Consider the following 17,702-nt stretch of genomic DNA (forward strand, 5'->3'; position numbering starts at 1 on the left):
AGGAACCCATCTTTTCGACTGGAAATGCGAGTCTGTTTTGTCCACTTTATCCATCCCTCTCTATCAAAATGATAAAAAAGGAAGGCGAGCTTGCTTCTTATTCTCGTGTTCGATCTCTTCCATCTCTGCCCCGCTCGTTGTCACCTATGTTGAAGAAAGGTTTGGAACCCTGTAGAGAATGAGGAGGGGCCAAGGATCTTCCTCTAAACAGTGCTTATCGGGGCTCCACTCTCCCCCCTGAATAAGTAAGGCCCCTTTAGCCTGGGCGAAGATGGGGATAGGGAATAAGGATGGAAGCCCCCTTCACTCTGCCAGGGACTGGACAGGGGTTAGCTCTCTAAATGTGTAGAGCCGAGTGTAGTGTGGTGTAGTAGTAGGCACTTCTAGGCCCCTTCCCGGCTACTGGACCACTCCAGTGCTTTGGGTACTACGGACCCTCTGCCATCCATTGCAGCAGAGCCGTTTCATGAGCGGGTGGGCTAAGCGCAGTTCTTTGAATCAAACGTTGAATGAAATCGATTCTTTTTTAGATATAAAAATCTAAATCGGATAGGATAGATGGATGGATCTATCTTTCTATTAATATATATATATGACTAAAAAAAATGGATTTCTATAGTTAAGTAGCGTAGCAAGAAGCCCCAAATCCTTGATTTGGCCAGGAAAGACTGCACTGCTTTGGGCCCAGGAAGCGAAGGGAATGAGCTCGGCTGCTTATCCTCCACACTTTTATCCGTGCCCGTTTCGCATGCGCTTCGCGCGCCATTGGCGCTTTGCTCTCCTCTTATTCTTCATTGGACGGTTCGGATGGACTTCGCCGTTCTTTCCCAACGAAAATAGAAAAGGCTGTATCACATCGAGATGTCGATTCATTTTTCGCCCCCAATGAGATGGGGAATTTGTAACCCCCTATTTTGACTTTTGTTTTGACCCTTCATCTTTCTGAATGGAGGCCCGGCTCGCGTCGTTCCAACAACCGGCGGGGAGCACCTCAGTATACGATCGCGCGCAGTAACTGGGAGTCCTTTTTTTTTTGACACCTAAGGCCAACTTCAATTAGGATCTCGTGTAGTGATTGTGGACTCGTTTCATGACTCGACTCGTGGCAACCTTCCGGCCGCCCAACAACCTATAACGCTAGTCACTACTCCCACTGGGGCTAGGAAGTAAGCCCCACAACCCAAAGCGGCGAAGAACAAATAGAATTTGCTACAAAAGCCGGCTAACGGGGGTATTCCTACGTATGAGAACATAGTCATGGAGAAGGTAATAGCCGAAATAGGATTCGTTTTGGCTAGAGCGCCCAAATCTGCCATATATTTGACACGGGTTTGCCGTAATGCTAAAACTATGGCGAATGCATCTATCGTCATTAATGCATAAATTAAGATACCAATTAGTAGTGATTGAATTCCGTTTATGGTTCCACATGAGAAACCAGTACGAATATAACCTACATGTCCAATTGAACTATGAGCTAGAGGTCTTTTGACTTTCGTTTGGGCCATGGCGGCCAGTGCTCCTAAAATCATAGAAGCAATGCTGCAGAAACAGAAGATTTGTTGCAATGTAGCTCCATAGGAACCATAAATAGAAACACGTGAAATATTAGCAAAAATAGAAATTTTAGGCGCAATAGAAAGGAATGCTGTAACCGGGGTGGGTGAACCCTCATAGATATCAGGTGCCCACATATATAGAGTCAAAAGAGATATGGAGTCCGAAGGGGAGGGGGGTTTTCTTCGGGGCTCGAGAGATGGAATAGATAGGGCCAAAAAAGTTTTTAATTCGCCGCTGGGGAATTCACACGAAAGGGAACGAAGAATTCTCGACGACAAAAAAAGTGCTCTCTGAACCGAACGTGAAAGTAGTTTTCCATCAGACGGCTGTTCCCGTAACTCCACTCTCCACTTGGATTATATATCCAAAAAGGTCCGCTCTTGGCCATTCCACACGCTGCCTAGCAGAGGCGTGGTTATCTCAAGTGGATTCTCTCTTTTTTAGTAGATGCCGAACCTGCTGCCCCATTGACTAAGAAGGGGGCGGACGCAGCAGCTACATGGACCCCTTCCTTTCTGTTGTTGCCAGCGCTTTCCCGGGCCGAGATATAAAGGGCAGGCAAAGCCCGAAGGCTGCTATCCCAATAGGCCAGCGGGCGGAACGAGGAGAGGGCCCGGCAATCATACCACCGCGGTCGAAAAAGCGTGTTCCCTTCAGATAACACGCACCGTAGGCCATCCTCGGCCTTCTTCGTTTTCGATGAAAAAAAAAAAGATCGATCTCCGAAAGCGTTTTCCTTCCCCCGCCGCATCTCCCTCCCTTCGTCGAGCCTTTCCTTTCATGGTTGGGGGAAGCATTCCCTGATCTGAACTTGGCGGGCATTCTTTCCAGCCTTATTCAAATAGGGGGTGGGTTTGGTTTCTGGAAAGCTGCAGGGATGAAAAAAAGAGGGCGCCTTTCCTGTGTTGCACTGAAAAAAAAGAAACCTAAGAGCGTCTTCTCTTAGGTTTCTTCCTCCCGCGCCCGCCGCCGCCCGGCGTTAGAAGGGAAGATTAGCAAAGCGAGAAAAGACAGAGGGAGGGGGAGCAGCATCTTATTCTCTTCGCGAGAACTTCCGGATCGGAGAAGCATTCGGAACGGGCTCCGCGTTCATTTCGTTGGCAGAAACGATCCACAATCCATTCGGGGCTTCGGGAACCCAAAGAAGTCTTTCGACTTGATTCATAGATTGAATCAATGCAGAAAAAAGATATCTCGTTCATCTATCTTTTTTTTTCTCTACTCTAAAGAGGAATAGAATAGACATCCCCTAAGATGTCTATGTATCCTTTATCCCAATTTTTTTTAGAGATAGCAGATAAGATATAATGCTCTAAAAAAATGGAGAGAGAAAGAGTAGATGGATATCCCCTCACTAAATCCTATCTATTGATAGAAGGATCTTCGTAAAATACCGGACTTTGCCTTTTTTTTAGGAATTTTTCATTCCTCATACTCATATCCAAGGCAGCTTACCACAAGCCACCCCATTTTCTCCCTCGCGACCTCATCACTTCAAAGCGCAAACCAATTTCTTTCATATATAAAGTGGGCGGAGCGCACCTTTGGTACTTTGCTTAAGTAGGGCGAGCTTTTTGTTTATAGTGACTTCTTTCGTTTGCTTATCAAAACTGTGGGCGACGAAAGAAAGGCTACTTCAATCTAGGAAACAGCCGGAAACTCGAGAGGGAAAAAAAAAAAAATTGATCGCCTTTGGAAGCGTTTGCCTTCCCTTTAAAGTAACCAAGCGTCACGACATAATCAAAAGGAAGGAGTGACGCTAATTAAATCCATTTTTTCGTTGTAAAGTCAGTAGGAAAGCATAGGAACCCACTTTTGCATGTTACTTAGACTCTATTGGAACAAATGGAATGGAGAAAGGACAATCTTGCTTGGCGCAATTAGGATACATAGAGGCTTTAATTGATTTTCTATCGTAGAGCGAGATCCAACGGTGAACAGCTGTCAAAGATGAAAAACCGCCTGGAAGTCCGAGGACCTTTAGTACCTTCTTAGGCCTTTGCGATGATTCCGCCTCCTTCTTTGCTTTGTTCCAATAGAGTCTAAGGCAAAGCAAAAGTGAAAGATGCCGCTCTTCGAAAGGGAACGAACTTTTTTTCGTTTCCGGGTTTATGGATTGGATTCAGTCAGCGTCACTCCTTCCTTTTGATTATGTCGTGACGCTTTGGTTACCGGCAAACGCTTCCAAAGGCGACCCTAAGTTTCCGGCTGTTTCAAATTTTAGATTGAAGTAGCCTTTCTTTCGTCGCCCTACCAAACGAAAGAAGTCACTATCAAACAAAAAGCTCGCCCTACTTAAGCAAAGTACCAAAGGTGCGCTCCGCCCGGTGACTAAGAAAGAAATTGGTTTGCGCTTTGAAGTGATGAGGTCGCAAAGAGGGAAGTAGGGCTCCTATTGATTGAAAGGTTGGTTCTTCGGTTTCCTTTAGAATGAAAGTAGCTATGAAGCCCCTACTACTTATACTGACTTTGTTTGATTAAAAAGGCGAACCCCAACTAGTCGTATGGGGTGGGGTGCTTGTGGTAAGCTGCCTTGGATATGAGTATGAGGAATGAAAAATTCCTAAAAAAAAGGCAAAGTCCGGTATTTTACGAAGATCTTTCTATCAATAGATAGGATTTAGTGTTCGATATAGGGGATAGGATCCATCTGCTCTTTCTCTCTCCATTTTTTTTTAGAGCGTTATATCTTATCTGCTATCTCTAAAAAAAATGGGGATAAAGGATACATAGACATCTAAGGGGATGTCTATTCTATTCCTCTTTAGAGTAGAGAAAAAAAAAGATAGATGAACGAGATATCTTTTTTCTATCTATCATTGATTCAATCTATGAATCAAGTCGAAAGACTTCTTTGGGTTCCCCGAATGCCTGCCCTTTATATCTCGGCCCGGGAAAGCGCTGGCAACAACAGAAAGGAAGGGGTCCATGTAGCTGCTGCGTCCGCCCCCTTCTTAGTCAATGGGGCAGCAGGTTCGGCATCTACTAAAAAAGAGAGAATCCACTTGAGATAACCACGCCTCTGCTAGGCAGCGTGTGGAATGGCCAAGAGCGGACCTTTTTGGATATATAATCCAAGTGGAGAGTGGAGTTACGGGAACAGCCGTCTGATGGAAAACTACTTTCACGTTCGGTTCAGAGAGCACTTTTTTTGTCGTCGAGAATTCTTCGTTCCCTTTCGTGTGAATTCCCCAGCGGCGAATTAAAAACTTTTTTGGCCCTATCTATTCCATCTCTCGAGCCCCGAAGAAAACCCCCCTCCCCTTCGGACTCCATATCTCTTTTGACTCTATATATGTGGGCACCTGATATCTATGAGGGTTCACCCACCCCGGTTACAGCATTCCTTTCTATTGCGCCTAAAATTTCTATTTTTGCTAATATTTCACGTGTTTCTATTTATGGTTCCTATGGAGCTACATTGCAACAAATCTTCTGTTTCTGCAGCATTGCTTCTATGATTTTAGGAGCACTGGCCGCCATGGCCCAAACGAAAGTCAAAAGACCTCTAGCTCATAGTTCAATTGGACATGTAGGTTATATTCGTACTGGTTTCTCATGTGGAACCATAAACGGAATTCAATCACTACTAATTGGTATCTTAATTTATGCATTAATGACGATAGATGCATTCGCCATAGTTTTAGCATTACGGCAAACCCGTGTCAAATATATGGCAGATTTGGGCGCTCTAGCCAAAACGAATCCTATTTCGGCTATTACCTTCTCCATGACTATGTTCTCATACGTAGGAATACCCCCGTTAGCCGGCTTTTGTAGCAAATTCTATTTGTTCTTCGCCGCTTTGGGTTGTGGGGCTTACTTCCTAGCCCCAGTGGGAGTAGTGACTAGCGTTATAGGTTGTTGGGCGGCCGGAAGGTTGCCACGAGTAAGTCAGTTTGGGGGACCGAAGGCAGTTCTCCGTGCACCGGACACGTAGCTTACCGAATCAGTTGCGACACCGATGGGAATGCATGCTACGAAAGAGAGGGTCGAGTCTGAAACATCAACCGTCTACTCAATATCCTTGTACGAGTCCACAATCACTACACGAGATGAACCTTGGTTTGGTGAATTGAAGTTGGCCTTAGGTGTCAAAAAAAAAAGGACTCCCAGTTACTGCGCGCGATCGTATACTGAGGTGCTCCCCGCCGGTTGTTGGAACGACGCGAGCCGGGCCTCCATTCAGAAAGATGAAGGGTCAAAACAAAAGTCAAAATAGGGGGTTACAAATTCCCCATCTCATTGGGGGCGGAAAACGAATCGACATCTCGATGTGATACAGCCTTTTCTATTTTCGTTGGGAAAGAACGGCGAAGTCCATCCGAACCGTCCAATGAAGAATAAGAGGAGAGCAAAGCGCCAATGGCGCGCGAAGCGCATGCGAAACGGGCACGGATAAAAGTGTGGAGGATAAGCAGCCGAGCTCATTCCCTTCGCTTCCTGGGCCCAAAGCAGTGCAGTCTTTCCTGGCCAAATCAAGGATTTGGGGCTTCTTGCTACGCTACTTAACTATAGAAATCCATTTTTTTTAGTCATATATATATATTAATAGAAAGATAGATCCATCCATCTATCCTATCCGATTTAGATTTTTATATCTAAAAAAGAATCGATTTCATTCAACGTTTGATTCAAAGAACTGCGCTTAGCCCCCCCCGCTCATGAAACGGCTCTGCTGCAATGGATGGCAGAGGGTCCGTAGTACCCAAAGCACTGGAGTGGTCCAGTAGCCGGGAAGGGGCCTAGAAGTGCCTACTACTACACCACACTACACTCGGCTCTACACATTTAGAGAGCTAACCCCTGTCCAGTCCCTGGCAGAGTGAAGGGGGCTTCCATCCTTATTCCCTATCCCCATCTTCGCCCAGGCTAAAGGGGCCTTACTTATTCAGGGGGGGAGAGTGGAGCCCCGATAAGCACTGTTTAGAGGAAGATCCTTGGCCCCTCCTCATTCTCTACAGGGTTCCAAACCTTTCTTCAACATAGGTGACAACGAGCGGGGCAGAGATGGAAGAGATCGAACACGAGAATAAGAAGCAAGCTCGCCTTCCTTTTTTATCATTTTGATAGAGAGGGATGGATAAAGTGGACAAAACAGACTCGCATTTCCCAGTCGAAAAGATGGGTTCCTTTTTCGTCTTGCATTTCTCATCGAACAAATACGGAAAAAGAATCATATTGAAAACGTTCCTAACCCACCAACCCCTTCCTTCGTAGAGCCGTGTATTGTAATCCGAACCTGCCCGGAGCGAGTCTCCCATAGAGGCAAGTGAAGTTGGTGAGCCGTATGATGGGCAACTATCTCCTGCGGTTCGGAGAGGACTCAGCTGTTAGTTAGTACCCCCTTTCGGGGTGGACCTTTCACTCTATTTTATTATATACGCTTAGCGAAAAGAATGTTTTTTGATACACCTAGGACATGGATTTTATATGAACCAATGGATCGTGACAAGTCGTTACTACTAGCAATGACTTCGTCTTTCATTACTTCATCCTTTCCATATCCCTCTCCCTTGTTCTCAGTTACTCAAAAAATGGCACTCAGTTCATATCTTTAAGTTCGATCATTGACAAGGTTCAAAGAAAGGGTGGGCCATTGATAAAGAATCGATTCCAAAGCACAATGCTAGCAAGGGCCTCCGCTTTTCTTTTCATTAAAGACAGTTCCATTCGATTAGTTAGCTCGTAGTCAGTCTTTACTTAACTTAAAAAGCAAGAAAACGGATGCCAAGGGTAGAAATGGGCGCGGCTTTCGCGCTAGCGCTCTCTCGTTAGCCGTTGCTTGTTAGACGTCGGACACTCTTCTTGTAGAATGTTAGGACTGGGTTGGAGCCTGCAGGGACTTCTTTACATAGCCGAACGGGCCTTTCTCTCTTTCTCTAGTGAAAGCGTTCGTAGAGGCCTTCTTATTTAGTGGCCAACCCGCGTAGATGGCTGGTTTAGTCATTTTTTTTTTTCTCCTAGCTTCAAAGCGGTCTTCTTCTAATGACAGAGGCCTCCTATAATGGATCAAGTTGCTATATGGAAAAGCTTTGACCCCTGTTATGGGTCTGAGGTCATCGGCCTCCATTTGCGTGGGTTTTGGAAAGCAGACTTTTGATCCTTCATTTTGAAGGTTGGGGACTTATTCTACTGTAGAATCTTAGGATCTTCCAGTGAGAAAGAGGAGCCCTCGTGTCCCTTCCTGAATCAGGCGTCAGTCTTTCTCATGTTCGAGGTCTCGGTCGTTCCTTGGCTAAGTCTGAAAGTCGGTCCTACCATTCTTCCATCTCCGTGTCCCACGTAAGAGAAGGGTCGTCTCTCTCCTTGTGAGAATTCGTATAGGCTATTCAAGACCTTGTGCTGAAGTGGCGTAACTGGCTCATGGAGTCTTTTTTTCTTTATCTTTATTAAATCGTCTTCTTCGGTCATAGTAGGGCTAAGCCCAGAGGCTTCAACTGCAAGGCATCCCTAAGATTCTATCTTGATAAAAAGGATTTTTTGTTTCCTCTCGACAGAAGGGCTGTGGTTTCTAAGTCGAGGCATTTCATCATTCACTGGTAGTGAGAGCTTCCCTTTGTTCTTTGGTCCCGGGGCAAAAGCAGTCCTTGCGCCAACTGGTAGGGCGTCCTGTGGAGATGTTGGACCAGTCCAATCGGTAAAGGTAGAATTCGTTTCCTCATTATCAGCCAAGCGGCTGGGAATGAAATGAGAGCGCCTCACTCGTTCTCTTTCTGTGATTCGGTCACGGTCACAAGTGAAGCTTCTGGAATGTCTTTCTTTCTCGTCAAACCGGCAGGAACCAAGCATTGATTTCATCCTGTCGAAAGATCGTCTTTTTGGTAAGGACTGGATCCTTGTTATATCGATCGTGCGAAGTTGGTATATCTCAATGCAATGCACGTGCCTGGAATGGGTGAAAATCTGTGGGTCTTCTAGGACACTCCATGTCGATGCATTACTGCCAGCTGAAGTCAATGGCTCATTGCTTGTGATGGACGGCGGGTTTTCACTTTTGAGGTTAACTGTCCTTGCCCCCTCTCTGGTTGGTTGAATGTGTTCACAAGCTTCTTGGCTTCTAGTATACCTACTTACTATCATGGAAGAAGGGCGTAGCTACGTCTCGCAATTCCCTCTTACCCGGAGGAATGAATGATAAAGTCTGACGAACCTTATCTTGTATTGCTTCCGAGGTCTGCCTTCCTTGATTGAGCCCTAAAACTGGCACCGGTGGTTGCATATATAAGATAAGGGTAAATTCTCACTAAATCTTTTGTTGATATACATATCCTCGGACGGAAGTCAACGCAAAATAAGCGGCTTCATCCACATTGAGGGTCGGCTTGGTGAAAGGCGTGATGCTATCGTATATAAGGAATAGCCTAGCCAACGCTCTACTTACCAACTGACCGACTGGACTACATATGTAAGACGATCGGACTACAGATTACGTGCTAAACGGATTAGGCTGAAAGGCAAGGATGATACGATTTTCATCAAAGGTGGAAGGAGATTCTCACTTCTTTTGCGAATGACCATTCCCTTAAATGAAAAGCACATAAGCTCGCTCTACTACTTCGAATACGATAAAGATAATATAAGACAAAGAGATTCATTACGGATTGGAATGCTAACGATTGATTCCCTTTTGGGCTCTCATACAGAAATGAAAGACTGACAAGAGGAAGAGAAAGCAACTCTGACTCTTACAGTAACCAACAAACTAGAATCACTTCAATAAGTAATCAAATTACTTGCTTCGGAAGTAGCCGCTTCAGCTTCAGCCACTCGAATTTTCGATATTCCTTTTTATTTCTCATCAAACGAATGGCATCTTCTTCTGGAAATCCTAGCTATTCTTAGCATGATATTGGGGAATCTCATTGTTATTATCCAAACAAGCATGAAACGTATGCTTGCGTATTCGTCCATAGGTCAAATCGGATATGTAATTATTGGAATAATTGTTGGAGACTCAAATGGTGGATATGCAAGCATGATAACTTATATGTTGTTCTATATCTCCATGAATCTAGGAACTTTTGCTTGCATTGTATCATTTAGTCTATGCACCGGAACAGATAACATTCGAGATTATGCAGGATTATACACGAAAGATCCTTTTTTGGCTCTCTCTAAGAACCTGCACCGTTAATTAAAGAAGTTAATTAATTAATTATGTGAAATTAGGAAATGATTCCATAATTAACCCTAATAATTATTATGAGGCTTTAATAATTATAATTAGTGAGTAATAATGCTGAAAGTCGCTTTTCGGAAGAAAAGTGCAGATACCGGTTATGCTAGTCGGTATGAATATGTACTGAAAAAGTATCCCAGAAAATTATGAAAAGTGATTATATATTATGAGAATAAAATATAGGGCTTGTAAAACGAATTTCAAGTTAAAATAATGAGAATTGGTGTCTGAACTGATACCGTCTATGGAAAAGCGCGTACCAGAAAAGTGCTCCGAAAATTATAAGAAAAATATGATAATACTTGTAAAAATGAGTAGTTTCAGATTTCAAAGTTTGGGATTAAAATGATAAGCGTAGCTATTAACGCTAATATTGCGCGATTAACTTAAGCGCGCCTATAAATACAAGGGGCACACACTTCTAGGTCAGAATTTGAAGCCTTCCTACGTGAGTTTCTGATTTCCCCTGGCTGCCACCTTCTTCTCCATTACAAAGTTGGAGCTTTTCTTCATTTTTAAGCCAAAGACTCCACATTTTCTTCTTGAAAGCCTTTCTCCATCATTGGGTGAGCTTGTGACAAGCTTTGGGGAAGTGGGGAGAGTGTTCTCGTGAGCTCAAGGTGCTGTTTTTCTGAGTCTTGGGGGCTGCCTCCTTTGTTGTGGGAGTGTGAGTGCATTTCACCTCCATTGGAGCTTAAAGAACCAAGCTTTGGAGGAAAAGAACTTACCTTTGTGTGGTGATTTTCGTTCACCACTAAGGCAGAGGCTTGGGGCACTTCTTTGAGCATTAAAGGCTCTTCTTTTTCTGAGTTCAAGGACCCCATAGGTATACCTTGAACTTTCCCTTTGAAATTTCTTGAAAATAGCTTGTTTATGCCATGAAAAGATGTAACTTTGATTAATCATGTTAAAGGTTGTTAATCTAAGGCTAATAAGTGTAAATGAATATCTGTTTTGTGGAAAAACCGGATTTGGGAACCTTGGGAGGCCATTGGAGCTCGGATTATGCAGAAAAATCTGCATTTTCACGTTTCTGCACTGGTGGTAATCGATTACCTTTGAGTGGTAATCGATTACCATGAAGGGTAATTGATTACCCCTGTATGGTAATCGATTACCTAGTGCAAATGTTACAACAACGACCTAGTTTAGTAAAATTGCGATATCTCAAGCTACAGAGCTCCCAATTGAGTGAGGTTTGAACCTATGTAAAGCTAACACATAGGGATACAACTCTGTAAAATTTAGTAGCCATTGGATAAGTGGTTTGATTGCAGTGTCATTTTGAAGTCGCATTTTGGTTGCTGGAAATTCTGGTTACAACAGTCACTTTTCGTAAAACATAACCGAAGTTATACAACTCCGATTGAGGCGTATAATATGTCGTTGTAAAGCTGAAGATGTCTAGTTTAACATATTAAAATCTTAGAATATTTCATAAAGAGATGAAAATGAAGTATTGAAAATAATTAAGCAATCAAGTATGTTTATTGATGATATTCCTGTTATAAACAGACTGTGATTGTGCTGTTTGGTGACCTTGGGCCAGTGTGGACTCTTGGTTTTGATGTATAGCTTGAGAGGTAAGCTTTCGTGTCCTCGGTTTAGCCATGTTGTGGTTCCACCATGTCCCATGGGGGTATGGTTATATGCATGCTGTGTTACCTGCTTTGAATGTTCGAAATGTTGTTGAGCCTTATATGTAATGGCTTTTAATATGCATGTGTTGTTCCATCTTGACGGTAAGCCTGAGTATGTGGCGTCATACAAGACGGTGATCCGGGGTGGATGCAAGTGGCGTCTTGCAGTATGTGTGGGTATTAGACGTATATAAATCCTGCATTTCTCTGGCCAGTAGAATAGTATTTGACACACATTACATGATTATCTGCTACATTGCACTGATTTAGAACCGATGATGATAAACTGCTTTTGAACTTATATTGCACATGTAAGTGAGCTTGGGGTGGAAGATCCTTGAGGACTCACTGTCTTATTGAGATTTCTAGTTTAGAGATCTTACCCCACGTTTGGGGAATGCTTATTTCAGGATTAGGTAGTATGGGGGCCGATGCCTCAGGCGGCAGGAGGCCGGAGCTTAGATGATTATGTTATTACTGCTTTATGCTAGCATGACTGGACTAGATGCTGTTTATGTTTTCCGCACTGAGATTATGTTATCATGTTGAGACTGATGTTGGGCTTTGTTGCCTTATTTGTGTGAGCATGGGGATTGTCCATGTCACTTGTTGTTAGTACTTTTAGTTTGGAGTTGTATAAAATGTTAGATGGTCCGGTCTACTTTGTTGTAGTTCCGTGACTAGAGACCCATCTTATGTTATTTATTTAATGAGGTATTTCAGATAGCTGTTTTATTGCAATTACATACAGGCGATGTTTTATTAATTGAATAATAAGCAAGTTGGTAATGATAATGACATCATAATTGAAAAGAAAAAGATATTCCGCATTTTTAATTAAGCGCAGCTTAATACGATAGTATGCTAACATTACCGGATATATACGGGGTGTTACATTTATGGTATCAGAACAGGGCCTCTCATCCAATACGGTGTGGTTCGAGGACGAACCAGGCGGAAGCTGGTGGGCATGTAACATCCCGAGCGCTGACGAGGGCGGGGAGTGATCGCCGGTGCAAAGAGGCACGGACAAGGAGCGGCTCCTGACAGGCTTCTAGCGGGGGGTTACATGCATGAATGAATTGAATCGACACCCGAAAGAGAGGGATTCCAAAGACTGTGCCAGGTGTGAGATTGCACAGTTTGGAATAGCTTATAAGAATTAATTGGTACTACCTATACTAACAAGATGTATCTGCTTTTCGGTAGCCTGGATCGGAAGAACTCCACAGTTAAGCGTGCTTGACTTGGATCAATTCTGGGATGGGTGACCTCCTGGGAAGTTTTCCGGAAAGTGTGCGAGTGAGGAAAAAGCACACTGAAAAGTCTCGTGTTAGTATGTGGTGTAGTCATTGATTCTTGAAGCGGCCGGGCGTTACAAGTGGTATCAGAGCCTGGTTCGAGGGAAAAGCCTGTATGTATAGCAATAGTTAGGTTGCTTGGTTGTGTCTGTCTTTTGTGTCTACTTCGTCGATTTTTATTATGACAATGCATATGTGATCACATTGCGTGGGCCTGATCAACTCACTATTTGTGTAACTTGTGCAGAGTCATGGTAAGATCCGGGAGGACACGTGAGACTTCTGAGGGTCAACCGACCCTATCCAGACTGCATTGGCTGAGATGCAGGCGGCTAGGTTAGCTGTAAGAACCCGCACCGTTAATTAAGGAATTCAATTAATAAATTATGAGAAAGTAGGATATGATTCCATAATTGACCCTAATAATTATTATGAGGCTTTAATAATTATAGTAAGTGAGTAATAATGCTGAAAGTCGTTTTTCGGAAGAAAAGTGCAGATACCGGTTCTGTCAGTCGGTATAAAAGCGTACCGAAAAAGTATCCCGGAAAATTATAATAAGTGCATGATAATTAATAGAATAATATGTAGGACTTGTAAAACGAGTTTCAAGTCCAAATAATGAGAACTGGTGCTAGAAACCGGTACTGGCTTTGAAAAGCGCGTACCGGAAAGGTGCTCAGAAAATTATAAGAAAAATATGATAATTCTTGTAAAATTGAGTAGGTTAAGAATTCAGAGTTTGGGATTAAAATGCTAAGCCCAGCATTTAAAGTTAATATTGTGCGTTTAATTGTTAAACCTCTATATATAGCCTCATGATTGGCACTAAACCCTAGGTGCCACTATTTTTCTCTACGAGAGTGTGCTGAGCTTGAAGTTAGCCACCCCTTTGTCACCCTTTCTCCTCCATTTGTGAGCCAAGTTGCCACCTTTGCTCCATTTCTTCTTCTCTTTGGTTGAGTAAACACTTGGGTGAGTGTCTTTGGAGGTTGAGGTCCCATCTTCTGAGTTGTGGAAGCTGGTGTGAGTCAAGGTTTGGGGCTGAGTTCTTGTGTTGGTGTGGTTGGGGCTTTCTGTTGGTTGTGGGAGTTTCAAGGAGTGAACTTTTGTGTGAAATGATCACTCTTGATCACCATTTTCGTGCACCCTTGAAGTCAGAACCTTGGAGCTGTTGTGTGAGCTCCAAGAGCACCCTTTTTCTAAGTTTGAGCTTTGGTAAGCTTCATCACCTTTGATCTTGAGTCTTTGAGCTTAAAAAATGGAACCTTGATGCATGTAAAGGTTAAAAGATGATAACTTAATGTTGGGGTTGGTCAAACACACCTAGAAATGCATGTTTAGGTGTTTAAAATCGGTAAAAACCCAACCTCAGAATGATATCTTCACGAAATGCAGTTTCTGCATTCTGTCGTGAAATATCCGGATATGTGCCCGAGAAGTATCTGGATATGTGATATCCAGATATGGGATGTGGATATCCGGATATTGGATATCCGGATATTGGAATCTAGATATCCGGATATGTACAGTGAAATATCCGGATATTGCATATCCGGATATGCCCCGTGGTTTATCCGGATATTCTGGGATTTTGTAGAACAGTAGTTGTACTGTGTGTACAGTAGGCTATTGGGGGTTTGTGGACCCTAGATTGATGAAGTTGAACTTCTGTAATTAACGAACTAAGTCAGAATCAAGTGATTAAGGGCTTATGGCTTGGTATGGAGCCTTAAGACGTAAAACGAAAGGAAAGGCGTTGTCTTTAAGTTATATGCTTGTGGTGCATTATTATTGATATAGTATTGGTCTATAACAGATTGTGAATCTGCTATGTTTGGACTTTGAGCTGTGGACTCTTGGCCTTGGGTGTTAGCTTGCAAGGTAAGCTTTCGTGTCCTCGGTTTAGCCATGTTGTGGATCCACCATGTCCCATGGGGGTATGGTTGTATGCATGTTGTGTTACATGCTTTGAATATTTGAAATGCTGTTGAGCTTTATGTGTAATGGCTTTTAATATGCATGTGTTGTTCCATCTTGACGGTAAGCCTGAGTATGTAGCGTCATACAAGACGGTGATCCGGGGTGGATGCAAGTAGCGTCTTGCACTATTTGTGGGTATTAGACGTATATAAATCTTGCATTTCTCTTGCCAGTAGAATAGAATTGACACACATGACATGATTATCTGCTACATTGCACTATTTAGAACCGATGATGATAAACTGCTTTTGAACTTATATTGCACATGTAAGTGAGCTTGGGGTGGAAGATCCTTGAGGACCCCTTGTCTTACTGAGATTTCTTGTTTAGAGATCTCACCCCACGTTTGGGGAATGCTTATTTCAGGTTCCGGTAGTTTGGTGACTGATGCCTCTGGCGGTAGGAGGCCAGAGCTTAGTTGATGATATTATGTTGTATTGCTGCCATGACTGGATATCGATGTTGTTTATGTTTTTCGCTATTTATGATTATGTTGTTGTTGAGACTGATGTTAGGCGTGTTGCCTTATTTGAGTGAGCATGGGGATTGTCCATGACACTTTATGTTAGTACTTTAGATTGGAGTTGTATAAACTGTTAGATGGTCCGGTCTACGTTGTAGTAGTTCCGTGACTAGAACCACATTTTTATTATCTCTGTTATGAGGTATTTTCAGTTAGCTGGTTTATTGCAATTACATACATGCGATATTTTATTAATTGTTTAATAAGCAAGTTGGTAATGATAATGACATCATAATTGAAAAGAAAAACATATTCCGCATTTTTAATTAAGCGCTGCTTAATACGATAGTATGATAACATTACCGGATATATACGGGGTGTTACATTAGCCGACCAGGAGGCCACTAGATTGGCCAACGCGGCAATGATGGACGCTGTTTGCGAGGCGAACCGGATAGCCGCAGCAGAGGTTCGGGAAGCGAACCGGAGGACCACTGAGGATGTCCTCGAGGCGAACATGACGATGATGAGAGTCATGTTAGAGGAGATGAGGGTTGGTCCTGCTGTAGGCCAGTTTCCACCGCCACCACCGCCACCGCCTCCACCTGGTGGTCAAGAGGAGAGCTAGAGTCTCATTGGCAGTGCTACTCATGTCGCTGAGACGATGGAGCCCCTTGTAGGGAATGCTGAGGAGCGTGATGTGATTGATCGCCGGCTGAATGCTTTCAAGAAGCATAAGCCACCTGTGTTTGAGGGGTCTTTGGATCCTATTGCTGCAGCGAGATGGCTGGAATCGCTGGACAAGATATTTCGGGTCATGCAGTGTACAGACCCACAGAAGCTAATGTTCTCGACTTACATGCTGGAGGGCGATGCCCATGAGTGGTGGACGAACACCTCTCGTGCCTTTGAGATGCAGGGCCGTGTCTTGACGTGGCCATTCTTCGAGGAGTGCTTTTTGGGCAGATACTTTCCCTACGATGCGCACGAGAGGAAGCATGGGGAGTTTGACCGATTGGTTCAGGGCTCGATGTCTGTTGACGAGTACCTGGCCAAGTTTAATGAGCTGGTGAAGTTTGCCCACTTCCGGATGGTTCCTCCTACTCCGACGTTTCTGGCAGCTAAGTTCCGCAGAGGACTTAGTGAGGTGATTGCTGAGCATATTGTTGGTGCTTCTTCGAGAGACTTTGGTACACTAGTTCAGCAGTGTAATGATATCGATGATGTTTGCATTGCGAGCAAGGCCAAGAGAGCCAAGGTCGACGAGACCAATAGGACTATTGGTTCCACTCCTACTCCTACGTCCTGGAAGGACATGAAGTTTGCCGGGAAGGGCAAAGGTAAACAGTTTGCGACTAGGCAGGCGCGTGGTCAATTCAAGAGGGCTGCTTCACAGCAGGGGAATTCTGCTAGGCCTCCTTCCACTCTGAGATGTGCGGGGTGCGGAAAGAAGCATGCTGGTCATTGTGTGTCAGGTCAGCTGATCTGTTTCCAGTGTGGCAAGAAGGGCCACTTCTCTAGAGACTGTCCGTCGTCGACGGCGAGAGCTGCAGCTGTTCAGGCAGTTCCTTTGCAGATGGTTCCGATGGCATCTACTTCGGCATCTGCAGTGCCACCTTCTGTTGGGCGTGTTTACACCTTGGATAGACAGCAGTTGGACAGCGCTCCGAACCTTTTCAGAGGTACTGTGTCTATTGGTGGTTTTGCTTTTGATGCTTTGTTTGATTCCGGGACTACACATTTGTTTGGTTCTACCCTGATTGCTTTGGGGCTTGAGATTCCCATGTCTGTGCTTTCTCCACCGTTGCAGGTGACTCCCGCCATCGGACAAATTTTTGATGCTACCACTTTTCATCGCGATGTAGCGTTTCAGTGGGACGGCCGTGAGTTTTCGGTAGATCTGATAGGATTGTCGATGGCCAACTTGGAGATTATTCTGGGCATGGATTGGTTGTCTAGAAACTATGCACTGATTGTTTGCGGTGCAAAGCGTGTGGTGATGTCTCCATGTGATTCCACAGCTAGTTCCTCGCCATATATTTCATTGATGCAGGCCAGGAGAGCTTTGCGAGCAGGGGCATTCAGATATGTCATGTTGGGAGGTTTGGTGAGTGGGACACAGAAGGATATCACTGGCATTCCTGTAGTGAAGGAATTCCTCGAGGTGTTCCTGAGGAGATTCTTGAGTGTTCGCCACAGCGGGAGATAGCATTCTCCAGTGAGTTGTTGCCTGGTGTGGGCCTATTGCTTTAGCTCCATACCAATTGACGCCACCAGAATTGGCTGAGTTGAAGTAGTGTTCTGAGGGTCTTTCGGCGAAAGACTTCTTGACCGAGCGTGTCTCCTTGGGAGCACCGGTCATTTTTGTTGTAAGGTAAGAGGCCTTACACCATTACTTAAGCGTGATGGTACTCTGTTTGAGGATGTGAAATTCTCTTCAGGGAAACTGAGTGTGTAACACTTAGAATTGGTGGCAAGGCCACGTGTGATCTTGTATATGCGAGGCAGTGCATGTACAAGTAGCTTGTGAGTTGAGTGGTCTCCATGACTCTAGGATTTTATGTTGAGTTTGT

At 44.1% G+C, this 17,702-nt stretch overlaps 2 protein-coding genes across 2 annotated transcripts; one reads left to right on the top strand and one right to left on the bottom strand.

Moving 5' to 3' along the window:
- Window positions 1-1,088: 1,088 nt before the first annotated feature.
- LOC133300806 (NADH-ubiquinone oxidoreductase chain 2-like) lies at window positions 1,089-1,898 on the bottom strand. Its single transcript, XM_061500394.1, has one exon. The coding sequence runs from the start codon at window positions 1,692-1,694 to the stop codon at window positions 1,089-1,091; it is 606 nt and encodes a 201-aa protein (XP_061356378.1). The 5' UTR covers window positions 1,695-1,898.
- Window positions 1,899-4,754: 2,856 nt separating this feature from the next.
- Window positions 4,755-5,680, top strand: LOC133300807 (NADH-ubiquinone oxidoreductase chain 2-like). Its single transcript, XM_061500395.1, has one exon. The coding sequence runs from the start codon at window positions 4,856-4,858 to the stop codon at window positions 5,498-5,500; it is 645 nt and encodes a 214-aa protein (XP_061356379.1). The 5' UTR covers window positions 4,755-4,855; the 3' UTR covers window positions 5,501-5,680.
- Window positions 5,681-17,702: the final 12,022 nt, after the last annotated feature.

This window comes from Gastrolobium bilobum, unplaced genomic scaffold (genome assembly GCF_033153095.1).
Source record: "Gastrolobium bilobum isolate Gb01-03AN ecotype WA unplaced genomic scaffold, APGP_CSIRO_Gbil_v1 utg306624, whole genome shotgun sequence".
In the NCBI taxonomy this organism is placed as follows: domain Eukaryota; kingdom Viridiplantae; phylum Streptophyta; class Magnoliopsida; order Fabales; family Fabaceae; genus Gastrolobium; species Gastrolobium bilobum.